General features: G+C 36.4%; 2 protein-coding genes across 9 annotated transcripts; both read left to right on the top strand.

The window, feature by feature from the left end:
* The first annotated feature begins 868 nt into the window (after window positions 1-868).
* LOC130965640 (uncharacterized) lies at window positions 869-10,969 on the top strand. The gene is made up of 6 exons (XM_057890404.1): window positions 869-2,140; window positions 2,243-3,132; window positions 3,331-4,585; window positions 9,266-9,520; window positions 10,332-10,566; window positions 10,908-10,969. Exons 1-6 carry the CDS (start codon window positions 869-871, stop codon window positions 10,967-10,969), a joined length of 3,969 nt encoding a protein of 1,322 aa, XP_057746387.1.
* On the top strand, window positions 9,279-24,758 carry LOC130969134 (uncharacterized). Of its 8 annotated transcripts, none has more exons than XM_057894732.1 (11): window positions 9,279-9,520; window positions 10,332-10,566; window positions 11,141-11,359; window positions 21,858-22,083; window positions 23,007-23,150; window positions 23,248-23,363; window positions 23,436-23,527; window positions 23,646-23,667; window positions 23,755-23,823; window positions 24,329-24,397; window positions 24,483-24,758. In XM_057894732.1, exons 3-11 carry the CDS (start codon window positions 11,255-11,257, stop codon window positions 24,561-24,563), a joined length of 924 nt encoding a protein of 307 aa, XP_057750715.1. In that variant the 5' UTR covers window positions 9,279-9,520; window positions 10,332-10,566; window positions 11,141-11,254; the 3' UTR covers window positions 24,564-24,758. The 8 variants fall into 8 exon arrangements, with proteins under 8 accessions (XP_057750715.1, XP_057750716.1, XP_057750719.1 ...); XM_057894733.1 differs by having other exon boundaries at window positions 10,337-10,566; XM_057894736.1 differs by lacking the exon at window positions 11,141-11,359.
* Window positions 24,759-25,059: the final 301 nt, after the last annotated feature.

The following is a 25,059-nucleotide window of genomic DNA, read 5'->3' on the forward strand; positions in this document are numbered from 1 at the left end:
TTTCGTCTCTCATTATTCACATACTTATTTGAGCGTCGGAGTCCTTTTTACAGGTGCTCCCGCCGCCGTGTTCCAGAGCATCGAGGTTTACTTGCAACAATTCCCGAACAACGTATTACTCAATTCAGGGATCGAGTGACTGTTCGAGAAGCCATCAGCCTCGGCTCGCCCAGAACGGAACATTTGGAGCCCACGGTGGGGCCCGAGAGTTACTCTAACCCCACTATTTTCTTCAATATTTGCATTTTGTGTTTCTCTTTGACGCAGGGTTCCTCAATCTTCCTGCATGGCCGATAACAGAGTCAACCAACTCACTCAAGCTGACCTTTTAGCCCAGATGGCCGAGCTACAAGCTGAAGTCAGAAGACTTGCGGAACTATCTACTCAAAACAGCACCAACAAAAATGAGGAAAATGGTTCCAAGGGCTCAGTCAAAGGCAGCGCATACATGTTAAGCGTTAACCCGCCAAAGGAGAAGCTGACCTTAGACAATCCTTTCTCTGAAGAAATCACCAATTATCAGATGTCGAAGAACTTCACACTACCTTCCTCTCTCGAGCCATATAAGGGGATTGGTGATCCCCGGGCTCACATTAAGAAATTATAATCCATGATGTTTTTTAACGGCCCTAACAATGAGCCCGTACTTTGCAGAGCTTTCCCTACTTACCTTGACGACGCCACATTACTCTGGTTCTCAAAATTACCTGCAGGATCAATCTCCTCGTTTGAGGAGCTGGCGAAATCCTTCATCGACTATTTCGCAGCAGCACGGATATACGTACACGGATCAGACTACCTCGGCACCGTCCGTCAAGGTCCACAAGAAAACTTGAAAGACTACATGACCAGATTTGCATAAGCAACCATGAAGATACCAGATCTGGACCCTGTCGTCCACCTACATGCCCTTAAGGCCGGTCTTCAGCCTGGAAAATTCAGGGAAACAATCGCGGTCACTAAGCCGAAGACGTTAGAAGAATTCCAGGAAAGGGCAGCCGGACAGATGGAGATTGAGGAGCTCTGCAAATTCGAAAGGACGGAAAGAAGGCAACCTAGGAAGGAAGAAGACAGAACCACAAGGTCGGCAAATAACAAAGACTCTAGGAAGCCATTTAAGCTCACCCCAAAATTTGACAACTACACCAGGTTCAACACAAAAAGGAAAAAGTTAATTAAAGAGATACTTAATGCTAAAATCATAAAACTTCCAGCAAGAGCAGGGAACTATCAAGACCAGCGATTTGTAGACAGAAGCAAAAATTGTGCTTTCCATAAAAAATACGGACATACAACTGACGAATGCGTGATAGCAAAGGATATGTTAGAGAGATTAGCTCGGCAAGGCCTCCTGGACAAATATATCGAAGGAAGGAAGCATAAAGAAAATGGCAGGGACCGAGAAGAGCGTCAACAAACTTCGGGCAACAAGGAAGACAACAAATGGTCAAACAATATCCCACCAAAAGGGATCATAAACTGCATATCCGGAGAATTTGCTGGGGGAGGCGAGACAAGCTCAGTACAAAAACAAAGCTACCGCACGATGCTAGCAATTGAAGGAACAGTACAGCTGAGAACTGAGTATGAGCCCGACCTTGAAATCATTTTCAACCAGACAGATATATGCTCGGCCGCACCGAACTTAGATGATCCAGTGGTAATCTCTATCCAAACCGGCGAACTATTGGTAAGAAAAGTCCTCTTGGACCCAGGTAGTAGTGCAAATGTTCTCTTTTACTCTACTTTTCTGAAAATGAAAATATCTAAAAAACTCGTGCAACCCTCGTCTGGAGAATTAGTCGGATTCTCCGGAGAAAGGGTCTTGATTAAAGGTTACATATGGCTAAAAACTACAATGGGAGAAACCCCGTTGTCACAAACCCTTGATGTACAATATTTCATAGTTGACTGCCCCAGTCCTTACAACATTATTCTCAGAAGACCTGCTCTGAACATGTTCAAGGCAGTGGTATCCACTTATCACCTATGTGTTAAGTTTCAGGCACAAGACGACAAGATAGCGACACTCTGCTCAAACCGCCAACAAGCTAGGCAATGTTACATCACAAGTCTGAAGGGGTCAGAAACAAGACAGAGATATCAACAAGAAGTCAAGGCAATTCACAGCACAAACGAGGTACTATCCCTAGCCGAGCTTGACCCCCGAGGGGACACCTAAGAAAGGCCTCAACCAACAGATGAGCTCCAGAAAGTTCCGCTGACATCAACACCGGAACAGGTTACCTACATCGGTCAAGCATTACAAGGAAAAGAAAGATTGGAGCTCATAAAAGTGCTACAAGACAACGCCGACTTATTTGCCTGGACCCCAGCGGACATGCCAGGTATCAATCCAAACATTATCTGCCACAAGCTCGCCACCAACAGAACAAGCCGACCTATAACTCAAAAGAAGAAGAATCTCGAGGCAGAAAAATCAAAGGCAGTTCTAGAAGAAACCAGAAAGCTCCTTAAAGCTAACTTCATCAAAGAAATCTGCTTCACCACATGGCTCTCAAACGTGGTAATGGTAAGAAAAAACTCAGGTAAATGGCGCATGTGCGTCGACTTTACAAATTTAAACAAGGCATGCCCTAAAGATGCTTATCCTTTACCATGCATTGATAAACTCGTAGACAATGCATCAAGTTTCAAAAGCTTGAGCTTCATGGATGCATATTCTGGTCACAACCAGATCCTCATGCATCCAGAAGACCAAAGCAAGACAGCATTTATAACTGAACATGGAAATTTTTGTTATAGAGTAATGCCATTTGGTCTAAAGAATGCAGGTGCAACCTACCAACGACTGATGGACAAAGTGTTCCGTCATCAAATAGGTCGGAACATGGAATTCTATGTGGATGATAAGGTCGCAAAGACCACTCAAGAAAAGTCACACTGCGACGACCTCAGGGAGATATTTGAACAGATCCGAGCATACAATATAAGACTCAACCCAGAGAAATGTGCCTTCGGGGTACAAGAAGACAAGTTCCTTGGATTCATGCTGATCTCACGAGGAATTGAAGCAAACCCTGAAAAATGTGAGGCAATACTTAACATGGCGAGCCCTAAAACAATAAAAGAGGTACAACAATTGGCAGGAAAGGTAGCGGCACTATCTCGGTTCTTGCCAGTAGTGTCAAGCCGATCATACCATTTCTTCCAAATAATATCAAAGAATAAGAAATTTTAATGGACAGAAGAGTGCGAGAACGCGTTCGCCGAGCTCAAAACCATTCTATCATCACCACCTGTGCTGTAAAGACCAGAAGTTGGTAAATCTTTATACTTATCTTTGTCTGTTTCTAATTATTCTATCAGCTCGGCTCTTGTCATTGAGACAGGAAAAATACAACAGCCAGTATACTTCGTCAGTAGAGTCATGCAACCAACGAAACAAAGGTATCCGAGAATAGAACAGCTAGCTTTAGCACTAGTAATAACAGCAAGAAGACTCAGGCACTACTTCCAAAGCCACACAATAATAGTGAGGACGAACCAACCATTAAGACAAATACTGACAAAACCAGAACTGGCCGGATGTCTAACCAAATGGTCTATCGAGCTCTCGGAGTTCGATATCCAATTTCAACCAAGGTCGGCATTGAAAGCACAGATCCTCGCAGACTTCATATCAGAACTGACCCCGGACGAGCACAATAAACCCTGGGAGTTACATGTTGATGGGGCGTCCAGCCGAGGAGGGAGCGGAGCTGGGATAATCCTAAAAGAAGGGGACAAGGTGGTAGCCGAGCAATCCCTCCAGATCCACTTCCCGGCAAGCAACAATCAGGCTGAGTATGAGGCCCTCATAGCAGGACTCAAGCTCGCCCTGAACCTCCAAGTACAAAGCCTGATAGCACATTGCGATTCCCTCTTGGTGGTCCAACAAATCCGAGGAGAGTTTCAGGTAAAAGATCCCTTGCTAGAGCGATATTGGCTCATAGCAAAGGATCTCATTTCAAAGTTTAGTTCGTTCATTATACTACATGTGCATAGAGAAAAGAATGTTAGAGCAGACATATTATCCAAACTTGCCGCCACTAGGGCGGACACACAGACATCAGCATTATCACAACTCACACTTAAAAAACCCAGCATTGAACTATTATCTATAACAAGCATTAATCACCTCCGTGACTGGAGAACACCTTTCCTTGAGTACATCAATGCAGATATCATACCCAGAGACAAACTCAACCCGCAACACTTCAGACGAAAAGCAAGTCTCTACACAAACATAGCAGGAGAACTATACAGGCGTAGTTACTCACAACCATTGCTAAAATGCTTAAATAAAGATGAGGCAAAAGAGGTGATGGACGAAGTTCATGAGGGCGTATGTGGGAACCACATCGGAGAACGAGCTCTCGCCACAAAGATCGTCCGAACAGGATACTATTGGCCGACCATGAAAAGGGATTGCATAACAAAAGTCAAGACATGTGACAAATGTCAAAAGCATGCAACCATCTCTACAAAGCCTGCCGAAGTATTACACAGCATGGAGGTAAGCTGGCCTTTCCACAGATGGGGGCTCGATATTCTCGGCCCATTTCCAATAGCACCAGGTCAGGTAAAATTTCTTTTAGTATCAATAGACTATTTCTCAAAATGGATAGAAGCACGGCCATTAGCAAGAATAACAGCCGAAAAGGTATGATCTTTTATATGGAAAAAATCATATGCCGATTTGGTATACCAAGAAAAATAATATCAGACAATGATAGACAATTTACAGATAATAAGCTCGGCTTATTTCTAAAAACTTTAATATTCAGCATCATTTTAGCTCGGTCGAACACCCACAAACCAATGGGCAAGCCGAAGCTGCTAACCAAGTTATATTGCAGGCAATAAAGAAAAAGTTCGATAATGCAAAGGGAGAATGGGCAGAGCTAATCCTAAAAATATTATGGAGCTACAACACAACAGTACAAACCACCACGAGCAAAACACCCTTCAAATTAGTCTATAGGTCAGAAGCATTAATCCCCGTGGAAGTCGGAGTTCCCACATTGAGAACCGAGCTATACAATGCCCAACACAATATAAACGCAAGGAACGCCGAGTTTGATCTGGCCGAAGAAGACAGGGAAAAGAAACTTATATATAGTATGTCTTTTGTAATTCACTACCAGAATATTTTATTGTCGAAAATTATATCAACTAGTGTATATTTCTGTGTACACTGTACAGAAGAATTAATAAAAATATATAAATTTTTTTATTAAAAGAAATTAAACAAAAAATATATATAATAATTATTACTGTAAATATTTTACAAAGTTATAATTAAAATTAAATTTTAATTATTTTTAATGTTAAAAATATTAAAAATAATTAGTATTTGTCTTAACTGATTTGGTTGGTTGAGTGGTCATCTCACTCTTCTACCTAAGTAAGTATTAAAGTTTCGAATTCCACCTTCTGTATGTAATAACTCATTAGCTAGCGGCTGACCCTTAATAAATGGAGCTTCAATCCGTGGAGAATTAGTTCTCGACCTGTGACAGTTTTATTTATTGGTATCATATTCATTTAGGAAGTCAAACAATATGATCAACGTTGTTACCGGTTAAAATTTTATATTTTATGACATGATTTTCAAGTTTCTAAACTTATAAACTTATGTCATTACAAAAGCTATTAGATTGATTAATATTTCTTGGTAATATTACCAAAACACCGTTGTTGAGTATTAGTTTGTGTAAAAAGAAACTATAATAACTTTTGTAATTCAATATATAATTTATTCTATTGAAAAATAAATTATTATTTCTAGATTGATAAATATATTTTTTTTTTCATTTTTATATATTTTATTTGACAATAATTACCATTAAAAAAATGAATGACTACATTATCTTATGATATGATGTACAAAATATTTTTTTATTTTAAAATTAATTCTAATTAATGAAAAAAATTTAGAATTGATTAACAACTCACATTTTTTAAGATTTTAATAAAAAAATAAAATTAATTAGGTACAAAATATTTAGCATTTAATAATTTTAATAATTTAAATTTTAATTACCAAATATTGAGTTAGAAATTAATTATAACTTAATAATTGATATTATATATATAATATATATTAGTAAACAAATAATAATATCTAACATATAATTTAATTTTTTTTAACAGAGCTAATGTATAATTTATTGAGTATTAATTTATTGTCAAATTTTTTTTATAAATTTTGTAGTATATGAAAATAGTGATCTTATTTTTTATTATTATTTAAAAAATTATTCATAATTTTTTATTGTGTAATTAACTTAATTAATAACTTTTATTATTGCTTTTCTACCAAAAAATTCATGTTTATATTATTTGTATAATTTTTTAATACTAATAAATATGTAGATATTTGTACTATTATATTTATTGTCTTAGATAATGGCTTAAGTTACTTATTTCGTATGTTAAATAATATAAATTATATTTTGTATATTAAATTCATTAATTTATCCATATTAAGAGAGGAGAAAAATTATGTAATAGATAGTATGTTATAAAGATTAGTTGATTTATATATAAATTATTTTTAAAAAATAAAAAAATAATTTATCACATATAATAATCATTAATATATGTAGTGTCATAATTGTTATCATCATCATTATTATCGCTATCTTTTCATCCACCTTTTCCATCTTTTCTTCTTCCTCCTTTTCCTCTTTATTTTTCATTCTTTTTTTTTTTGATTTCTTCTTCTCTTTTTTCTTTTTCCTCATCCTCCTCCTTCATTATCATCATCATCATCATCATATTCTTCTTAATTCAGTATCACACTGTTGATCGAAAAAATATTTTCGATGAAGGTAAAAGGTTCGAAGTGGTAAAGCGGTCGAAGACATAAGCAGTTTTTGAAAAGACACACGTGCAAGCATTATACGGAGGTTCTCGACACAAATTCGATTTTAAGGCCTTTCGATAAATTGAGCAAGTCAAATTGAACAAGGTACTCGAGTAAGGTAATCGAAATAAGTTATTCGAATAAGTGATTCGAGTAATTATGGTAGTGGAGAAGTTAGATGCTTCTATCACACGAGAAAATCATGGGAAACGTTTAGGCGGTTACCACGGAGAATGCATTCAAAGTTGTGATTTTATAATTAATTGTAATTAATTGTCAGTTACTAAAAATAGATTATAAATACTAGGAATTCTTAGGGAATAAAGGTTGAAACTTTGCTTTAGAAAAACACTCAAGCACACTCACATCCCAGCAAATTTCTGAGTCTGCGATCGAAATACTTTTCTATAGGGTTCCTTCCATGTTTATTTTTCCTCTTTCAATTTACTTTCTTGTAAACTTTATTTTCTCAAGCAAGTTTATCTTCCAAATATATTTATCTTCAATGTTTAATTTACATTTTTACATTGTTTAATTTCTAAGTCAAAGACCTTTGATCCAATCGAAGGCATTTTACTGCTTTCTTTTTAATTTTTATGCAAACTTTAACGTTTCCAGCATATTTTCTTTTCGAAAAATTTATTTTTTTTCATTTATTTCTTTGATTTATAATTTTTAAATTCATCTTTATTACCAATTCCCATCTAATCGAAGACACTTTGATGCACTTTTAGAAAACTGATATCTGCAAAGAGGAGTATGTTTCGCTCCCAAACTACTAGATATCGAACCACCATCGATTTGCTAAAAATCAACAAAACACACACAATTAATTTGATGATAATAAAAGTGACAATAATTTTTAGTTTGTGACACAAGAAATTTGTTGACATGACACTGAAATTTTAATAAATCACACAAGAAATCTTTAAAAAACTATAAGTCTAAAATCATCACTTACTCAACTAACAAAATACATTTAAATATATTTTGTAACAAAAAATACATCAATTTATTGTAAATGACATAAAATTAACTAGATCTCTTATATATGATGAATTCAATAATAAGAAAGCACATTATTTAGTTGAAAATAACATAGACATTTTTGGTGAATAACACAAAATTTTCAAAGGATCACAAGTTAGCAAAATTTCTGATAAATTTTATTTAGTTAAAAAATTTTTGTGTCATGGATAAGTAATTTTAGTGTCAAAATTAAGAAACTTACGGTATCATGATTAAAAAGATTTGGTACTATTTTTTTAATAAAATTTGCATAATTCAAAACAACAACTCCTCCTCCTCCTCATATTTCTTATTTTACATTCTCATAATTCTTCTTGTCACCCTCTTAATTAACAAGAACTTACGTTACGGTTAAAAAATTTTGGTATTATCTTTTTAATAAATTCTACACAATTCAAAACTCTTCTTCCTCCTTATTTTACATTTTCGTAATTCTTTTTGTTTTACCTTTTAATAAAAACCTATATTGCAGTTATAAAAAATTTTAGTGTCAAAGTTAAGAATTTTTTTGTTTGATTTCTTTTTCTCTTTTTTCGGTGTCACAATTAAGAATCTTTTTGTTCATCATCATATTCTTTTTTTTCTTTTCGTCTTCTCATTATTATTTTACATTTTCATCATTTTTCTTTTGTTTCACCCTTTTAACAAGAATAAAAATAAAAAAAAATTAAAAAAATGTTGTAATAACCACCACCAACAACAGAAAATAGAAGAGAAAAAAACGCAACAACAATAATAGCAATTAAAAAGTGATAATGAGTAAGAAACATGTGAAAAAGAAAAAATAAAAAAAGATATATAATTCACATATATATTGTGTGAATAATTTTTGTTAAATTTTGCACAACTTAATTAGACTAGATTAATAAAAACGCTTAGATGTATAACGAAATCAAAATACGTTTAAGTTATCCTACTAAAAATTAATTTTTCTTATGTCATGGAGTCATTAATTAATAGGTTGGTGTTTATTCGGCTTGAAATTTTAACTTTTTTTTTTCTTTTGATATTGTAGAAATTTTAACTCCAACGAATGCATAAATTAAATTATGATTATTTTTAGATCGAATTTAACCGTGTTTTGAATAATTAGATCAAAATTCAATAGAGAATCGGGCACCTAGTTGGCACCATAAACATAAAAACCGGACCGATTCAGGTGATCGGACTAAAAAATCGGTGACCCAATCTCAAAATCGGACTGGATTGGACAATGGACCGGATAAGGGAATAGAATTGGTGAAAATCAGTTTGAACCGGCCGATTTTTGTGAAAATCGGTGAGCTGGCAGGTTTGAAAAACCTGGACCGGTTCGAATTTGTAATTAAAAAAAAAAAAACCTATTTCACTAATTGATCAAAGGAAGGGAGGCAGAGCTTCACTTTCACTCTCTCTCTCTCTCTCTCTCTCTCAATTGAACTGAACGGCAGAACGTTAGCCGCAGCTCACAGAGCTTTCACCGCCACTGCACTATCGCCGCCTCGTTGCCGAGCCTCTCGCCGTGCTCCTCGTGTCGTCCTCCTCCGCAGTGGGTTGCCTTCACTGCTGTGCTTCGGCGTGAGCTCGCTTCTCTGCGTGCCGTCAGCTGTGAGCCCGTGGCTTCTCTTCTCTGTTGAGGTGAGCTTTTTATTATTGAAACGTGTTTTTGACTGATTGGATCTGGATGATACTGACATGTACTATAGAGTATTGATTAACCATATATTTAACTTTTGCAAGGTGGTAAATATGGATAGGTTGGTTTTGCATCATTCCATTTGCATTTAATCAAACATATTAAAGACTCTGATAATTACACTTGGTTGATCTGAACATGAGGAAAAGTATAAGTTGCTTATAATCCTTATGCATTTCCTGATTAATCACATTGAGAAGCCTTCATAGTTTGGTAACACATAGTTTCCATGATTTTATCTTAGTCCTTTTTGTGATGTTTAAGCCACCAAGTGTGTTTGTGTGCTTGTATTGTCCAACACCGACTAGACAGGTGATTTCTGTATATTTTTGAACTTTCATATCTCAATTAACAGATAAACCAGTCAGTGAGAAGTCACATGATTTACCAAGTAACAGTTGGAGAAGATATAAGCGTGCAGCTTCATTTGATTCTAGAAAAGTTGCTCTTCTATTTTCAATGTTATAAGTTCTAATACATCATTATACAATGAACGAAAAAGTTATCTAGGGGTTGATGTTACTGTTTATTCTATATTGATTTATGAGTGAATAGCCATTTTGGCACCTAAAATATTCTGATTTTGACAAAACAGACTCTTAATATTTTCTTTTGACAAAATGAACCCCCAAATATGTGATTCGTTTGACAAAATGTCACTAACATCAAGTCAACAGCTAATATTTTCATCCATGTGTACTTAAAGGAGTCCTTCACCCGTCACTCCAATGTTTCCTTTTTCTACTGTGGCAGCAAAGACCTTTTCGCCTCCTCCTCGCCTCCCAATCCTTCATAAAGTTTGAGAGCGTAGTTTTTACACACCCCAAATTCTTCGCAGTGAAGAATGGATATATGCAGCAGAACACAAACCTGGTGGAAGCCATTGTCCTGAAAGTAAAGGATTGCCTCCGCATTGGCGAGTCCCACCTCAAATCCGAGCTTATCTGCCACACCAAGAAGCTCTCCGACAGCCACTTCTACAACCTCGGTAAGGTCATCATATATTTGGAGAGAGAGGAGAGAGGGAATGAAAATATATTTGTCATTTAACAAAACAAGGGTAATTTAGTAATTTCATAAAAATTTAACAATTGACTGAATAAATTAACGGTTGACTTAACATTTGGGTCATTTTGTCAAACGGAATATATATTTTGGGATTCATTTTGTTAAAAGAAAATATTAGGGTCCATTTTTGTTAAGATCAGAATCTTTTGGGTGCCAAAATGGCTATTTACTCTTGATTTATTCTATGTTGATCGTTGTTGTTTTTTTAGAGATATGTATATAGATTTAGACAATGATTAATTGGAATATGCTCTGGTTTAGGGATGGCAACGGAGCAAGGTGGAGGCGGGAAATACCTTCCCACTCTCTGTCCCCGCCCTTAGATTCCTCCTCCCCGCTCCAACCCCTGACGTGGGAGAATATTTCCCCTATCCCCATTCCTAGTGGATCCCCATTCTCTGCGGGGTCCCATTCCCCTTCTTCCTATATTGATTATTATATGAAAGTTCTAATAAAAAAAAAAAGAAATATTATTACAACATATAAGGACACAGTCATGCAGCGGTGAAAAGGGAAAAGGACACCACGATCAGAGACAATGAGACGGCGAGGGGGTGATGACACGATGAGCACTGAGCAGGAGTGGCGAGGGGTATGGTTGTGACGCTATGGGAAATTGGGATTTGCGATTTCTGGCCTTCTGGGGTGACTGGAGAGTGGGACGACGCAGTGTTAGTGTTATGGAGAGAAGGGAAGACACTTTTGAAATTAAGGTTAGGTTTTTCAATATATATATGGTATGTGAAATGACTAAAAAAATTTATATTAGAAATAAATTATTACAGGTATTTAAGTAAATTTAATAATTTGGGGATTAGCAAAACAGGGCGGGGATCCTGCTCGGGTACCCACGTCTGCCTCGGGGGAATTTTAACCCCCGTTCCCATCCACACGGAAAAAATTCGCCGTCTTCGGGTCCCCATTTGCGGCAGTCCCTGCGGGATCTCCGCGTTTCAGGGAGTTTTGCCATCTCTACTCTGGTTGGATAGGTTCTGTGAATTGATTAGATAATACACTACAAGATTTACCATTGGATTTAGTGTTGGACTTTAACAATGGATTTAGTGGCGGACATTAACAGCGGATTTAGCGGCGGATTTGGCAATAAATTCGTCGGATAAAAAGATTACCGTCGGATAAAAAGATTACCGTCGGATTCGGTTTTCCGATGGTAAATTCGTCGGTAATTATTGGAGGGGAAAAAAAAGAAAAATTGGCGCGATCATTACTGTCGGATTTATCGGCAGTTATCCGCCGGTAATTCGAATTAGTGCAACGTTGCGTTTTGGTCATCCACAAAGCATTACCGTCGGATTTATGCGCCGGTAAATCCGACGATAATCTTGCCCTAAATTTAAACCGCGAACCTTCTCCCCCCTCATTTTTGAACTACTCTCTCTCTCTAACCTTCTCCTCTCTCTCTCCGTCGCTCCCTCTCTCTCTCTCTCTCATAAACCACCTCCGTTAGCCCCTCCACCAGCGTTGGCCACCACCAACAACGTTCAAAGACTGCGTGAACTCCTTGCGTTGCGTTGGTCGTTCTATCGTCGCCGTTTTCGTCACTCCCGCCATTGCTGCTGCAGCCACTGCTGCACTGCTATCGTCGCCGCTCCCTGTTAAGAAAGTGAGGCGGGCTAAGATTCCATTCGAAGTAACGTAACAGGTTGCTGGAGCTGCCTCCTCTCTCCCTCCAGATATGTTGACCACCTCCTTCTTCTTATTATTTTTTTAATTTATTTAGAAAATTCCTAATAATGAAACCGACATGAATATTAATCTTTGATTTGAAATATGAGAGATTAAAATTCATGTCTCTTTGATTTGCTTTAATTATATATTAAAAAAGATGCATAGTTCCCTGAATAGGTACAGTTTCATGGGAATTGGCAACCATGATGTAGGAAATTATGAGGTAGTTCGTTTTTCTTACAGATGCAACATTGATCGGGCAAAAAGTAACCTTGAAAATTGTCAAGCCAATGTCATTGGTTTTGGGATACATTTGTTTGTTGAATTTTATGGTTTTGGTCTATGGTGTGAGGGCAATCCGCCCCGTAACAGTTTGGAAGAGATTGTGTGGAACAATGTTATAGAAGTTTTACATGGTTGATTTGCTTTATTCTCAGTTTTATGTATATTTATATTCTGAAAGAAACTGCTTTAATGATGAGTAATGTTTGATTTTAACTCAAAGAAAGAAATCCTCTCATTTCTGTGAAAGAACTTCAAATTGCTCCTCCTACATAGGATTTTATTGGTGCTTTGAGGGCAGCAAATGAGTGAACTGGACTTTCAGGATTGATAGTTGAAGTGAAGGCTTTGGCGAGTAGAGGTGTATTGAGAGAGAACTTTGATTACTTATTATTGATTTTAGAGTTACTTAATTAGATTTTGATAGTATTTTTATTTTACTTGAATGTCTCCTTAACCATAAAAATATAATGAATTTAAGTTGATGATGGTTGGTTTACAATTGCTATAGTTGACAACGATGATAAATGTGATGGTGTTTATAGATTTTTTTTTCAAAGATATTGTTATTGTACTTCATATAATGGATAGAAAATATACTGTTCAAAATGGGACAAAAAACAAGAGATGGGGTTCTCCCATAAGACATAGCTCTGGACTATTTAAAGAAAAGAAAATTACTTGAAGAAAAACACAAAATCATTTAGTAAAGATAAGGGAAGTAATAACGGTAGACATTTTAATTGGGCCAAAGTTCTTGCTGAAGTCTCATTGCTAGGTTGAAGGTCTCCTGAGGCGTTATTTTTGTTTCTTCGAAGATCTCTCGATTTCTTGATTTCTATAAACTCCTACACATAATAGCACACAATATCAGTTTTCGGGCACCTTCTCTTCTGATTCTATTTGAAACTATCATCTGTTTCCACCACTCTTCAAAGGAACTCATGGGTTAGTTCAATGCTGTCGATGTCAATGTAGACAAATCCCAAACCTCATTCGCAGCATTGCAACGTATAAGATAGTGACAGAAGGTCTCTTCTTCCACACCACATCTTGGACAAGCCGGTAAAGTTGTTGAAAATTATTAATATAGCAATTTAAGAACAGGGAGTTTTTATGGATAGACCTCCATAAAAATAGCTAAATCTTGTGTGGAATTTTCAGGCTCCATAGTCTTCGCCAGATTGCTGGGTTATGCATTGCCTGCGAAAATTGCTCGATTGGGCTATGAGAGAAAGCATATGCAATTTGATATCCAGAGGCCACATCATATTGCGCATTTATGTTCTAGGCCCAAGTGATCTTGTCAATTCCATCTCCATTAAAAGGAATGGCACAAATTCAAGCAGTTATGTTAGGGGAAAAAATTTCGTTTATCAGCTCCAGGTTCCAACTTTTATCATTTCCAAATACGAACTGATTCACCAATTCCTATACTCCATCTAAGCCCCTTCTCCATTATCTTCCTTCCTTCTAGTAAGCTCTGCCAGCTCCAAGAAGAATGTACACCTTTTTCTGCTGTCAATGGTGATGTATACCGAAAATATTTAGCCTTTAAAATGCAAGACAATAAAGAATTAGGATTGGTATTTATCCGCCAAAACTGTTTACCTAGAAGTGCCAAATTCTGAGCCTTTAGATCCTTGAGGCCAAAACCACCTTCTCTCTTTTGTCTGGTCATTTTGTCCTAGCTGATTCATGCCATCTTCTTCTCTATTCCTCGTTTTCCCAACCAAAATTGCGTAAACATCCTATGTATTTCATCCAGAAGTATTTCTGGGAGTTTGAAACATGATAAAGTATACACATGAATTGCTTCCCTCACTGCCTTAATAAGCACATATCTTCTTCTTGCTGACAATAAATTCCTCTTCCAAGCTTGTAACTTTTTCTTAATTTTATTTTTAATAGCTTCAATAGTAGCCTTTTTGGATCATTGAATGATGGATGGGAGACCCAGATACTTATCTTGTATCCATATATGCTGAATACCAAGTCTGTTAGCTAGTTGTAATCGTAAGGGGACTGCAGTGTTCTGGTTGAAAAAAAGTACAAAAGTTAAGATTGACTTTCTGTCCACTAATTCTTTCATACGTTTCTAGGAGTCCTAATATAGCATTGCATGATTTTAGAGATGCCTTACTGAATAAAATATAGTCGTCTGCAAAGAGAAGATGGTTAATAGTTGGACACCTTCTATGAATCCTGATGCCTTGAATAATCCTGTTTTGCTGTGCCTTGTGTTAGCAAGAAGGAATGTCCTTCTGCGCAAAAAAGAAATAGATAGGGTGATAAAGGTTGGTTTAAAATAACCAAAATGTTGACCTTTCACAAGAACCGAGTAAGAAACAGTTGTGACCAACTCTCGAATCTAAGAAATCCATCTATCATAAAAACCCATCTTTGTCATAATAAACCATAGGAAGCTCCATTCAACTTGATCATAGGCTTTACTCATATCTAATTTAATTACCCATAGGAAGAATCCTTTTAGTTTTTAGGTGATGCATGCATTTATAAGCTATTAGTATATTATCAGAAATGAGCTTGTCCTTTACAAATGCACTTTGATTCACACTCACTTCATTATTCATGAAAGATCGTCATTTATGCACCAGTATTTTAGAAATAATCTTATAAAAAACTGATGAAAGACTAATAGGCCTGACCTGTGTCATATCTCTAGCATCTAGAATCTTAGGGATTAAGCAAATTTGAATGTGGTTAAAACTTTTCAGGATTCTTCCCCTACCAAAAAAATTGCAAGTTGCTTTAAACACATCTCTGCCAACAATATCCCAATAGAATTGGAAGAACTTCACCGTGAATCCATCGCTCCCCGGGGAGCTCCGGGCACAAACACTAAATACTGCCCTCTTGGTTTCCTCAATATTAACCGATCTCAGCAACTTTCGGTTCATGTGAGCTGTAATCGAAGGATTGAAATCCTCAAAAATCATACTTGGATTAACACTTTTTGCCGAGGAAAAAAGCTGTTTAAAATAGTCCTCAGCTACCTTGGCAATGTTTTCCGAATTAGTGGCTAAAGTACCATCCGCTCCAACTAGTCCCCAGATTTATTCTTCCGATTTCTAGCTTGGAACTTTTGGTGAAAGAATTTTGTATTATGATCCCCATCCTTGAGCCAATTGCATCTCGACTTCTCTCTCTAGTAACTTTCCTCTGCTTTATAAGCTTCTTCCAATCTATTTTCCAATGCGTTTATTTCAGGACCTCCATAGGTACCCTTGGCTCTCTACTCCTCTAGTTTGAAAGTTAGCTCCTCAATTTCTCTTTTGGAATTTGACTTATGTTGCTACTGCCAAATAACCAATATGTTTCTGCATAATTTGAGCTTTTGTGCCAATATAAACATGGGCGACCCCTGAATTTCCATCCCCCAACCTCCAAAAATCAGCTGCCTAGCCTCCTCCTTCTCACACCATCGCTTCTGAAATTTAAACTGCCTTTTACTTTTTCATGCGAGTGGGTCAGAATCTAGCAAAAGGGGAGAATGATCGGATCCATTCTCAGATAGTCTTCTCACCATAGCCAACCTGTATTCTCTCCACTGCATACCGACCATCACACGATCCAACCTCTCTCTAATGAGTTCGTCTCCTCCTCTTTTATTGGTCCACGTGTAAGGACAGCCCAACATCCCCAAATCAAATAGAATATTATCATCAATAAAAGAGTTAAAATTTTCAATTGAGACCTCAAATCGAGGATTCCCACCCTCCTTTTCTCACTGATTCCTAATAGCATTAAAATCTCCTAAAATTACCACTCTTCCATAAGAATGTTGAATTAGTGAAGTTAACTCCTGGAACTGTCCCACTCTTATTACTTCATTTATGCTATATACACCAAACAATCTCCATTCTAGGTTGTGACAATTATCCTTAACAATTGCCTCCACAAAGTATTCAGTATGTGCTTCAATTCTCACCTCAATGTGCTCTTTCCATACCAAAACTATTCCTCCAGCCAGCTCAGATGGTTCTACAATTTTTCAGCTACTGTACCCACATGACTTGATCTTCCTTTCCACCAATCGAGGTTGATTTTTTGTTTCCCATAGAAAAATCACCTCAGGGGAGTGGGATTGACAAATCCTTTTCAAGTTGTGAACTGTCAAGGGTCTCCTCAAACTCCGATAGTTCCACGTGAGAATTCTCATGGTGATTTGGGTGCCAATGAACAGCTGGCACCCTCTACCATCTCCAAGTATAAGTTATTTATCTTTTCAAGCAAATTCTGTTGATCTTCACCTGCAACTCTTTCTAGCGCTCTTCTTTTAACCCACTAATAGCTCGTACTCCATCAGAACCTTTTCTAGCCATGCTTTTGAGTTTATTGAACCGGCCAGACGACTCTACTATTATGGTGTTGTTCGACCAAGTTTCTGACAATAAACCAGCAATCCTTTCAACCTTCCTATCATTTTGATTCTGAAAATCTGGGCTCCTTTGGTTGTCAAAGAAAACAAGAGAATTTTCTTCAAGCGACACATTTTCTTTTGCATTCCAATCATCATTCATCTTAGAGCCCCTCCCAAGATCACTTCCTTTAGCTTTCCCTTTCACCTTAAGTCTCCTAAGGCTTTTGATTAAGCAATTTGGTGTGGGTTTCTTTCTCCGGCAGTTGCTGCCTTGTTGGCTTCCTTCCTCTCCCAAGTTTCTACCGCTCTCTTTATTTTCCACCCTTGCACCAATTTGATCGGCCTTCAGCCATTCACCAATCCTGTCCTTTTTTACAATGTTCAGCTTCGAATCCTCCATGAATTGTAAGAAAGTTTTATGATCATACCTTGTTTTGGCACAATAAGTGCACACAAATCCTAGCCTTTCATATCGGATAACCACCTCCAGCAGGATTTGTTTATCTGACCAGCCACTTGCAATATGTCCTTCACCCTTCGAGTTGGTCAACCTCCACTTTTGCTTTTATAATCCTTAATTCTCTTCCACGGACATCAAAGAAATCTACCTCCTTCACCTTACCTATCCCTTCACCTAATTTCCGAGCCACTTCCATGGTTTTGTAGCTTTCTAGCAAGCCCCAGAATTTGATCCACACTGGTAGGCTTGTGAACACTTGATCTTCTATCTTTACCTCCTCCATCCAGCGTTGAACATGCAACGCAAAATCTTTAAACAACCAAGGATCTCCCTTTTCAATTCTCATGGCATCTACCTTTCTTTTAAAGAAAAATTGAAATTGGTTGTAACCAATCGCAATCACGCGAAAGCCCTCTAGACGTCCCCATATCACCCGCAGAGCATTCTCCGTAGTTCCAGCTGAAAAAGATTTTTCCGCAAAAAGTCTTCCAATAAGACTATTGATGCATGTTTGTATCCCTTTCCTAATGTCTTCCTCTTCCAATTGTATCACCCCCTCATTCTCCTCATCACTCCCTTGTGCTATGCTTTGCATGGCTCTACATAACCTAGATTTTTTGTGTGACAATATGGCTGTGGTGAGAGTATATGACTCACATTGGTTATGGTTGAACACGTTGACTGACGGAGGGAAATCATCGGTAAGGAATTTTCACAAAATATTTCTGTTGAAGTATAGATCCAAACCAACAATCAACCATCAATCAAAGTTTAATTTTGTTTGTCACTTAAGTCAAACCAATAAAAATTGAGAGTATTTAAACTTCGGGTCGTCTCTCAAGGAATTGCAGGGAAGTGTGCATATTATTGGTTATGAGGTATTTTTGGAATTTTTTAGATTGATGAGCAAGAAAGTAAAGCTAACAACTAAGAAAGGTATTAACAAGGGTTGAAAATTGAAATTCCGATCCTCATTATCATCCTCAATTGTGATGGTAAATATAGTTTCTCTCACTTAGTTATCTTCTAACAATTGAAGGAAAGTCAAGTGATCAATATTGACTCTAGTCCACAAGTCCTAATCAAATATTAGCTTTAGTGGAATTCAAGCCAACTAGCGACCTTCAATTACCAATCAACATTAGATTTTGATAATTCAAGAGCCTCCAAGTTACCAATCCAAGTCAAGAGTATAAAAATCTACCCTCAAATTAAAAGAGGCATTTCATCAAACACTTAATATACATAAAAGAAAAAATATCACAAATTGCAATAATAGTAAAATCTAAAGCTACCAAATGCAAAATAATAATAATAACAACTAAATTAAATATCAATTAACATAAAGACATCAAATTGAATTAATAGAAACCAAGATTAACAAGAGTTCATAAGCATAAATCAACAAAATAAAGGAAATAACAATAAAACTAAAAGGATAAGAATGTAGTAATAAGAAATTGCAAGAAAAATTAAATCAAAGTAAGATCAAAACCTAAATCTAAGATGAAATTAACCTAAATCTAACATAATTTTAGAGAAAAGAGAGAGTTTCTCTATTTAAAAAATACCTTAAAATATGATTCTAAACTAAATCTAATTGCTCCCACTATGTTCCTCATTGAGAATTACATGAAATACTTCAGAAATGAATTGGATTTAGGTTTGAGTGAGTCCAGAAATCGCTAGCCACGTTTTCTTTAATGAAGTCACGTGCTTCGTGTGATCGTGTCACGCGTACGCGGAATATGGCGAAATTTCAAGTTTCGGCAGATTTCCAAAATTTCATTTCTTCATGAATGAGTATTTTTGCATGTTTTTTCTTCACTTCTTTGATCCAATCCTTGCCTCCTAAGCCTGAAATGACTAAACAAACACATCAAGGTATCGAATGGAATCAAAGTGAATTAAATTTAGTAAATTAAAAGCCTAAAAAACATGTTTTTAATTATTAAGCACAATTAGGATGAATTCATAAAATTATGCTATTTTAATGAATAAATGTGAAAAAAGTTGATAAAATATACCAAATTCAATACAAGATAAAGTATAAAATTATAATTTATCATTAACCGTAACGATACCAAGACTCTTTTAGGTCAAAAATTCTAGCAAAGCATAGTTAGTCTCTAACGACAGTCTTCACATGATAGAAACGCTTTTCTGTGATGACTTTTATAGATTGCATACAATTTATAAATCAATTGTATAATATAGTTGTATAGGATTTTATGTTGATTCTTGAAATATTTTTAAAATCTATATCGTATAATTTTTTGGAAGAGTTTGTTCTATTGTAAAGAATAGAAAAAAGGATACTTCTTTCAAGTAAAAAATATCATTAATTCCACGTGTGTTGTAAATAGGAAATTCAAAAACCGCCGTTGAACTGTCGAACTGGTCAGGAACAGATCGGTCGAACCGAACCGGAACCTGACCGGTTTCTGACCTATGCTCAAAACGACGCCGTTGGTTGAGGAACCCTAACCCTTAACCAAAAGTCCAAAAGGCGCAGCACCCTCTTGGCCTCTCCTCTCTCACAGTCTCACTCAGCCACTCTCCTCCTTCCTCTCATCGAGCTCCTCCCTCACTCCCTCACTCCCTCACTTCCGTCTCTCTGGCCTCTGAACGAACACACTGAAGAACGCAGAGAAGAGAACTCGAACGCAGCTTGGAGGAAGCACCGAAGCAGCCCTCCATCTCGTCGCCCTTGTTCGCCGCGCGTCCGCCTCCTTTTTGGCCAACCCTTGTTCTGCCCGTGTGCGAGCTGCTTAGCCCTCTGTTCAGCCCTCTACGCCGCGTGTTCGAGCCTCTGTTCAGCCTCTGTTCCGCCGCCTTTCAGCCACCGTTCCGCCGTTCTTCCGCCTCCGTTCAGCCATCTCCGTCGCGTTTTAAAGCTCCTCCCTCTCCCTGTACTGTTTGAATTTCAGAACTGCCCCATCCCAGGGTATTTTTTTGTTGGTTTGCTGTAGTTTAAAATTTTAATTGTTCTTGTTATTTTGATTTTCAGTTTTAATTGATCTTATTAACTTGTTAATTTGATAAATTATTGTTTTGGTGGTGTTCTTGACCTTTTGATTGTTATATTGTGTTTTGCTGTTGTTTATTTAATACATTGTTCATTGAGTGGAAGATGAAAAATTGCCATGTTAAAACTGCTCCTATTGGTTTAGTATGGCTCAAGCCCTGCTTCCAAAGAGATTCTACCACCATGCTTGGACCTTCTCTCTTAGGTTGGCCCTGTGATGATTAAGGATGTAAATCTTGTGACCCACTTTAGGAATTAACTTTTTAGTTTCTTTTTTAAATTGGATGTCGAAATTTTGTTTGTTGATGCTCGTAATTCTGTTTGTTGATGTGTGAATATATTCTTTCATATTCCTCACTAAGTCGTAGTGATCTGTATGCCTTTGATCCGATAGCCTTTGTTAGTTATTGTTGCATATTGGTAGATAGAAGGCATCAAATTTTGTGACATATGGTAGTAACTAGTAAGTAGAGTAGTTTATTCTTTTCTTTTCTTTTAGAGATATGTCAGATAGAATAATGTATATACTTTTGAAAACTAAATTGTTTCTTTTGAACCAAAATTTAGGTGATTACTCCTTTCTAAATATGCAAGCAATTCTGTCTAGTTGGCCATGAAAGCTTTCATTTTCTTTCTAGTATTAGTTCATGTTGTGAATGGCCTTGTTTTGCAAATAAAACAGTTGTGAATGAGCTTGATTTTATTTATTATTTTATTATAAAACGGTTATTTTGGTTGAATCACAGTTGAACTGGTTGAACCAGTAAACCAGTGAATTAGTAGCTAGAGCGGTTCAATAACTGGTTCGATTTTGAGAACCTTGGAAAAAACCGATATCTCATCTGATCTCGTCTCAGATGCGCGCTGGGATGGGGTGGGTTGCCTCAATCCCATTAGGGTCCCATGGGATTGACTACTATCATAGGTAACTCTGCAAATAACATAGGTCTACAACAATCAAAATTTTCATTTCAAATTATTATTCAGAGTTGTGTTAGATCACATATTATCACATGCTTTTTCTTTGTTTAACGATCTAGAGAAGAGTAAAAACCTGGATAGATTTAGTTGTTTGTTTGGTTCCATCTTAAGCTTTTAGTTATTGATAATTTTATGCAACCCATCAATTGGATTGTCTTATTCCCTGGTTTGGTTGAAATGATGAAACTCATGGTTGCGATATAAGATGTTTATATTAGATGCTGAGACCAATATCAAGATTTTTGTTTTAGTTCTTTCTTCGATGAAATAATAAAAGTTACTAGATTACTGGCACTTTTTGGAAGTTTTTTAGTGTAGGATCATGATGTTTGTAGACTCCTCATTCCTGTACTCATGTTGGTTAACCTCAGCTTGTGTGAGGTGCAGATTGTAGAAAGAAGAAGACTGATGATGTCTGGATACGTTAGACGTACGTTGTCCTGTAGGAACTTTTTTATGCTTCGGAGCTCTGCTCTTCAGGGTTTTGATGCCACTCACATTATCAGATCACCAATTAACACTCAGATCTTTGATAACAATAGAGATTTATCAGTTCCAGCAGCTAATTTTATCATAGAAAGTCGCAGATCCTTTGCTAAAGGAAGGAGGTTAAGTATGTCTTCACTACATCTCTGCTAACCTATGAACCAGTTTTTATATTGTGCAGTTCACTTTTTGACTTCTAGCTACGATGGGCCTTGGTTTGTCATTATTTATTTTATAAGCTTTTAAATGAAAGTTCAAGCTCAGAACAAACACTTAGGGTGCATGCAGTCTGTACTGGACTCATGTTAGTTTGGTCCTAGATAAAGGTAAACAAAGGATTAGATTTCTGTAAGTGGGTGGGTCATATCCTATCTTGTGTTTGGGAATAGATCCTTCTTAAATGTTGTCAAATTGTGATGATTATGAGAACCTTGATGTTGATCAAGTGAACGGCGGAGGCTTGTTAAACGGGATCATTCTGATAAAGATATCTCTGGGGAAGAAAAGGATGGTGTCTTGGGTTCAAGGAGGGGAAAAACCTAACAACATTTCTAGGGATTTGTCCTCTTTTTCAAAAGAAATCTAAGCAGTGTCTTTTGTAGTGTGAAGCACCCTAGAGGAAATGTTATCCTTCTACATCATCTTTTGGAGACATTTTTGTTCACACCTCCAAGCTACCTTCGCAAGTTGCACCTAAGAAGATTGTGAAGCAAATATGGGTTTCAAAGGATGGAGCTAATAAACATCCAGTATTTTGTTTTTGCCCTCCCCTCTTGTAGATGCCAAAGGAAAATGAGTGTATAGAGGAACTCTTATCCCCAGTTTGTATTATCCTTCTCTGCATCTTAATGAAATTCTTCTTTCATAAAAAAAATCACCTATCTTAAGGCTGTGATTTTGGAGTTGGTATGTGATAATTTTGACTTAAAACATATTCATCCGCTGCTGCATATTCATCTTGCTAGATATATTATGTCAACTGTCAAGCATAATTTAATGCTCATTATTTACTTTCTTGAATGCTCATGGTCATTGGTCCATACATTTTAGAGGATGAAGCCGGTGTCAGTACCATTGAAGTTCCACCAAATGTTGGGCCTAATATCAAGGCAAGTGCTATGTCACAGATGGAGGCTGCAATGGCTGCGCTATCAACTGAACTAAGCAAACTACGAACTGGAAGGGCCTCTCCAGGTATACTATTGGTTGTATTGGTAGTTTATAAAACATCTCCGTGTATGTGATAAAATAGTTGACACAGTACACACAAATCATGAAAATGTCTCCACAGGAATGCTGGACCACATTATTGTAGAAACTGGTGGTATTAAGATGCCTTTGAATCGGATTGCTGTTGTTTCAGTCATGGATCCAAAAACATTATCTGTTAATCCCTATGATCCAGAGGTACTTATATCTTTGAAGATGTTTGTTTTATTTTTGCAAGGTGCTAAATACTGAAGTAATGTTACTTTGCAGACACTTAAACAATTAGAGAATGCCATTGTTTCATCACCATTGGGGTTAAATCCTAAAGCAGATGGTGAGAGATTAATTGCCGTTATCCCACCGTAAGCACTTAGTCCATTTACATTTAGTTTCTCCTGCCTCTGAGGAAATTTTAGTGGCTATTAAAGAATATGCTCATAACAAATTGACTAATTCACCTCTCGGCCCCTGAATGACCAGATTGACCAAAGAGCACATGCAGGTAAGGTCATAATACTTAATTCCTTTTGCTTTGCACGCCTTATTACATGACATGTTGCTATATCCTATTGTTGGACATTTGTTTCAGGCCATGACTAAGTTGGTTGCTAAATCTTGTGAAGATGCTCGACAAAGTATTAGAAGAGCACGACAAAAGGTGTGGCATAGAAAGCTTTGCTATTTCTTGATTGGTATTTTGTATTATTTTCAGTTACTTGCATAAGTGAAGTGATAAGTATTAAGGAAAAGGGCTGCGTTAAGTATTGAGAGTTCTCCGTTGTACCTGAATCACTTGGCCCACTTTAAACTTGAATTCATCATGCTTTATTTGGCATTCATACATTCTCTAAAGCTTAGAAGTTTGATTTGCAGTGTCGGATGAACCGGGTTATACTAATGTTGAAAACTTGAAATTCCACAATTTTATGTACCTAGTTATATAATGTATGTATGAGAGTGGACTGGATATGTTTATTATATTTTTCTTTAAAAAAGAAAAAGAAAAAGAAATGGTGATATCAAAAGTACGGAATAGGGCTTCAGCCTAACATTCTGGGTTATGTTTTCTTTCCCGGTTAATAAGGTGATCATTTTGCATTATTATTCTGGTATTGTACTAGAATTTGTTGCAATTGTGTTTATTGATATGGTTAATTTTACAGGCAATGGATGCAATTAAGAAATTGTATTCAAGCCTCCCAAAGGATGACATAAAAAGATTGGAGAAAGAGGTAAGTTATATATGCTTATTGTTGTTGTGAAGAGACACAGATTCATGGTTTTAGTAGTATGGTTTCTGATATTTCCTGCCTACAGGTTGATGATTTGACCAAAAAATTTATCAAGAATGCAGAAGATACATGCAAAGCAAAGGAGAAAGAAATTAGTCAAGGTTGATTTGTAGTTTCATTGCTAACATCGTTGAAGCTTGACTGTCTTATCTGTCGTTACTCGTTATACGTAGGAATTTGTTGGTATTCTGGCAATTTTTTGAATATACATAAAATGAGCATGGCAATTTTAACCTTGACTGTGTTTTGATTAATAGATAATAGAAAGTAATTGAATGGAGTGGAATTACATTTTTATTTGAATAGTTTAAATAAGATGAGAAACTCATTTCATGATTTCACAACACTCCTGATTTTATTTCATTTTGCTCTTACTTCAAGGTGTGGTTTTTTTTTAATATATATAAATATATACACACACAAAAATACATTAAAATTAAGTTAAATTATATATGGTAGTTGATTTTAGTGATTAATTTTAGTATTCAAATAGTATTTTTGATATACATGTATATTAAAGTAGACTGTCAAACAAATCAGTAGCATTTAGCCTTTAGGATTATTCTTATAAAAAAAATATTTAGTATAATGGTTAAAACTCC

Source organism: Arachis stenosperma, chromosome 3 (assembly GCF_014773155.1).
Source record: "Arachis stenosperma cultivar V10309 chromosome 3, arast.V10309.gnm1.PFL2, whole genome shotgun sequence".
Lineage (NCBI taxonomy): Eukaryota > Viridiplantae > Streptophyta > Magnoliopsida > Fabales > Fabaceae > Arachis > Arachis stenosperma.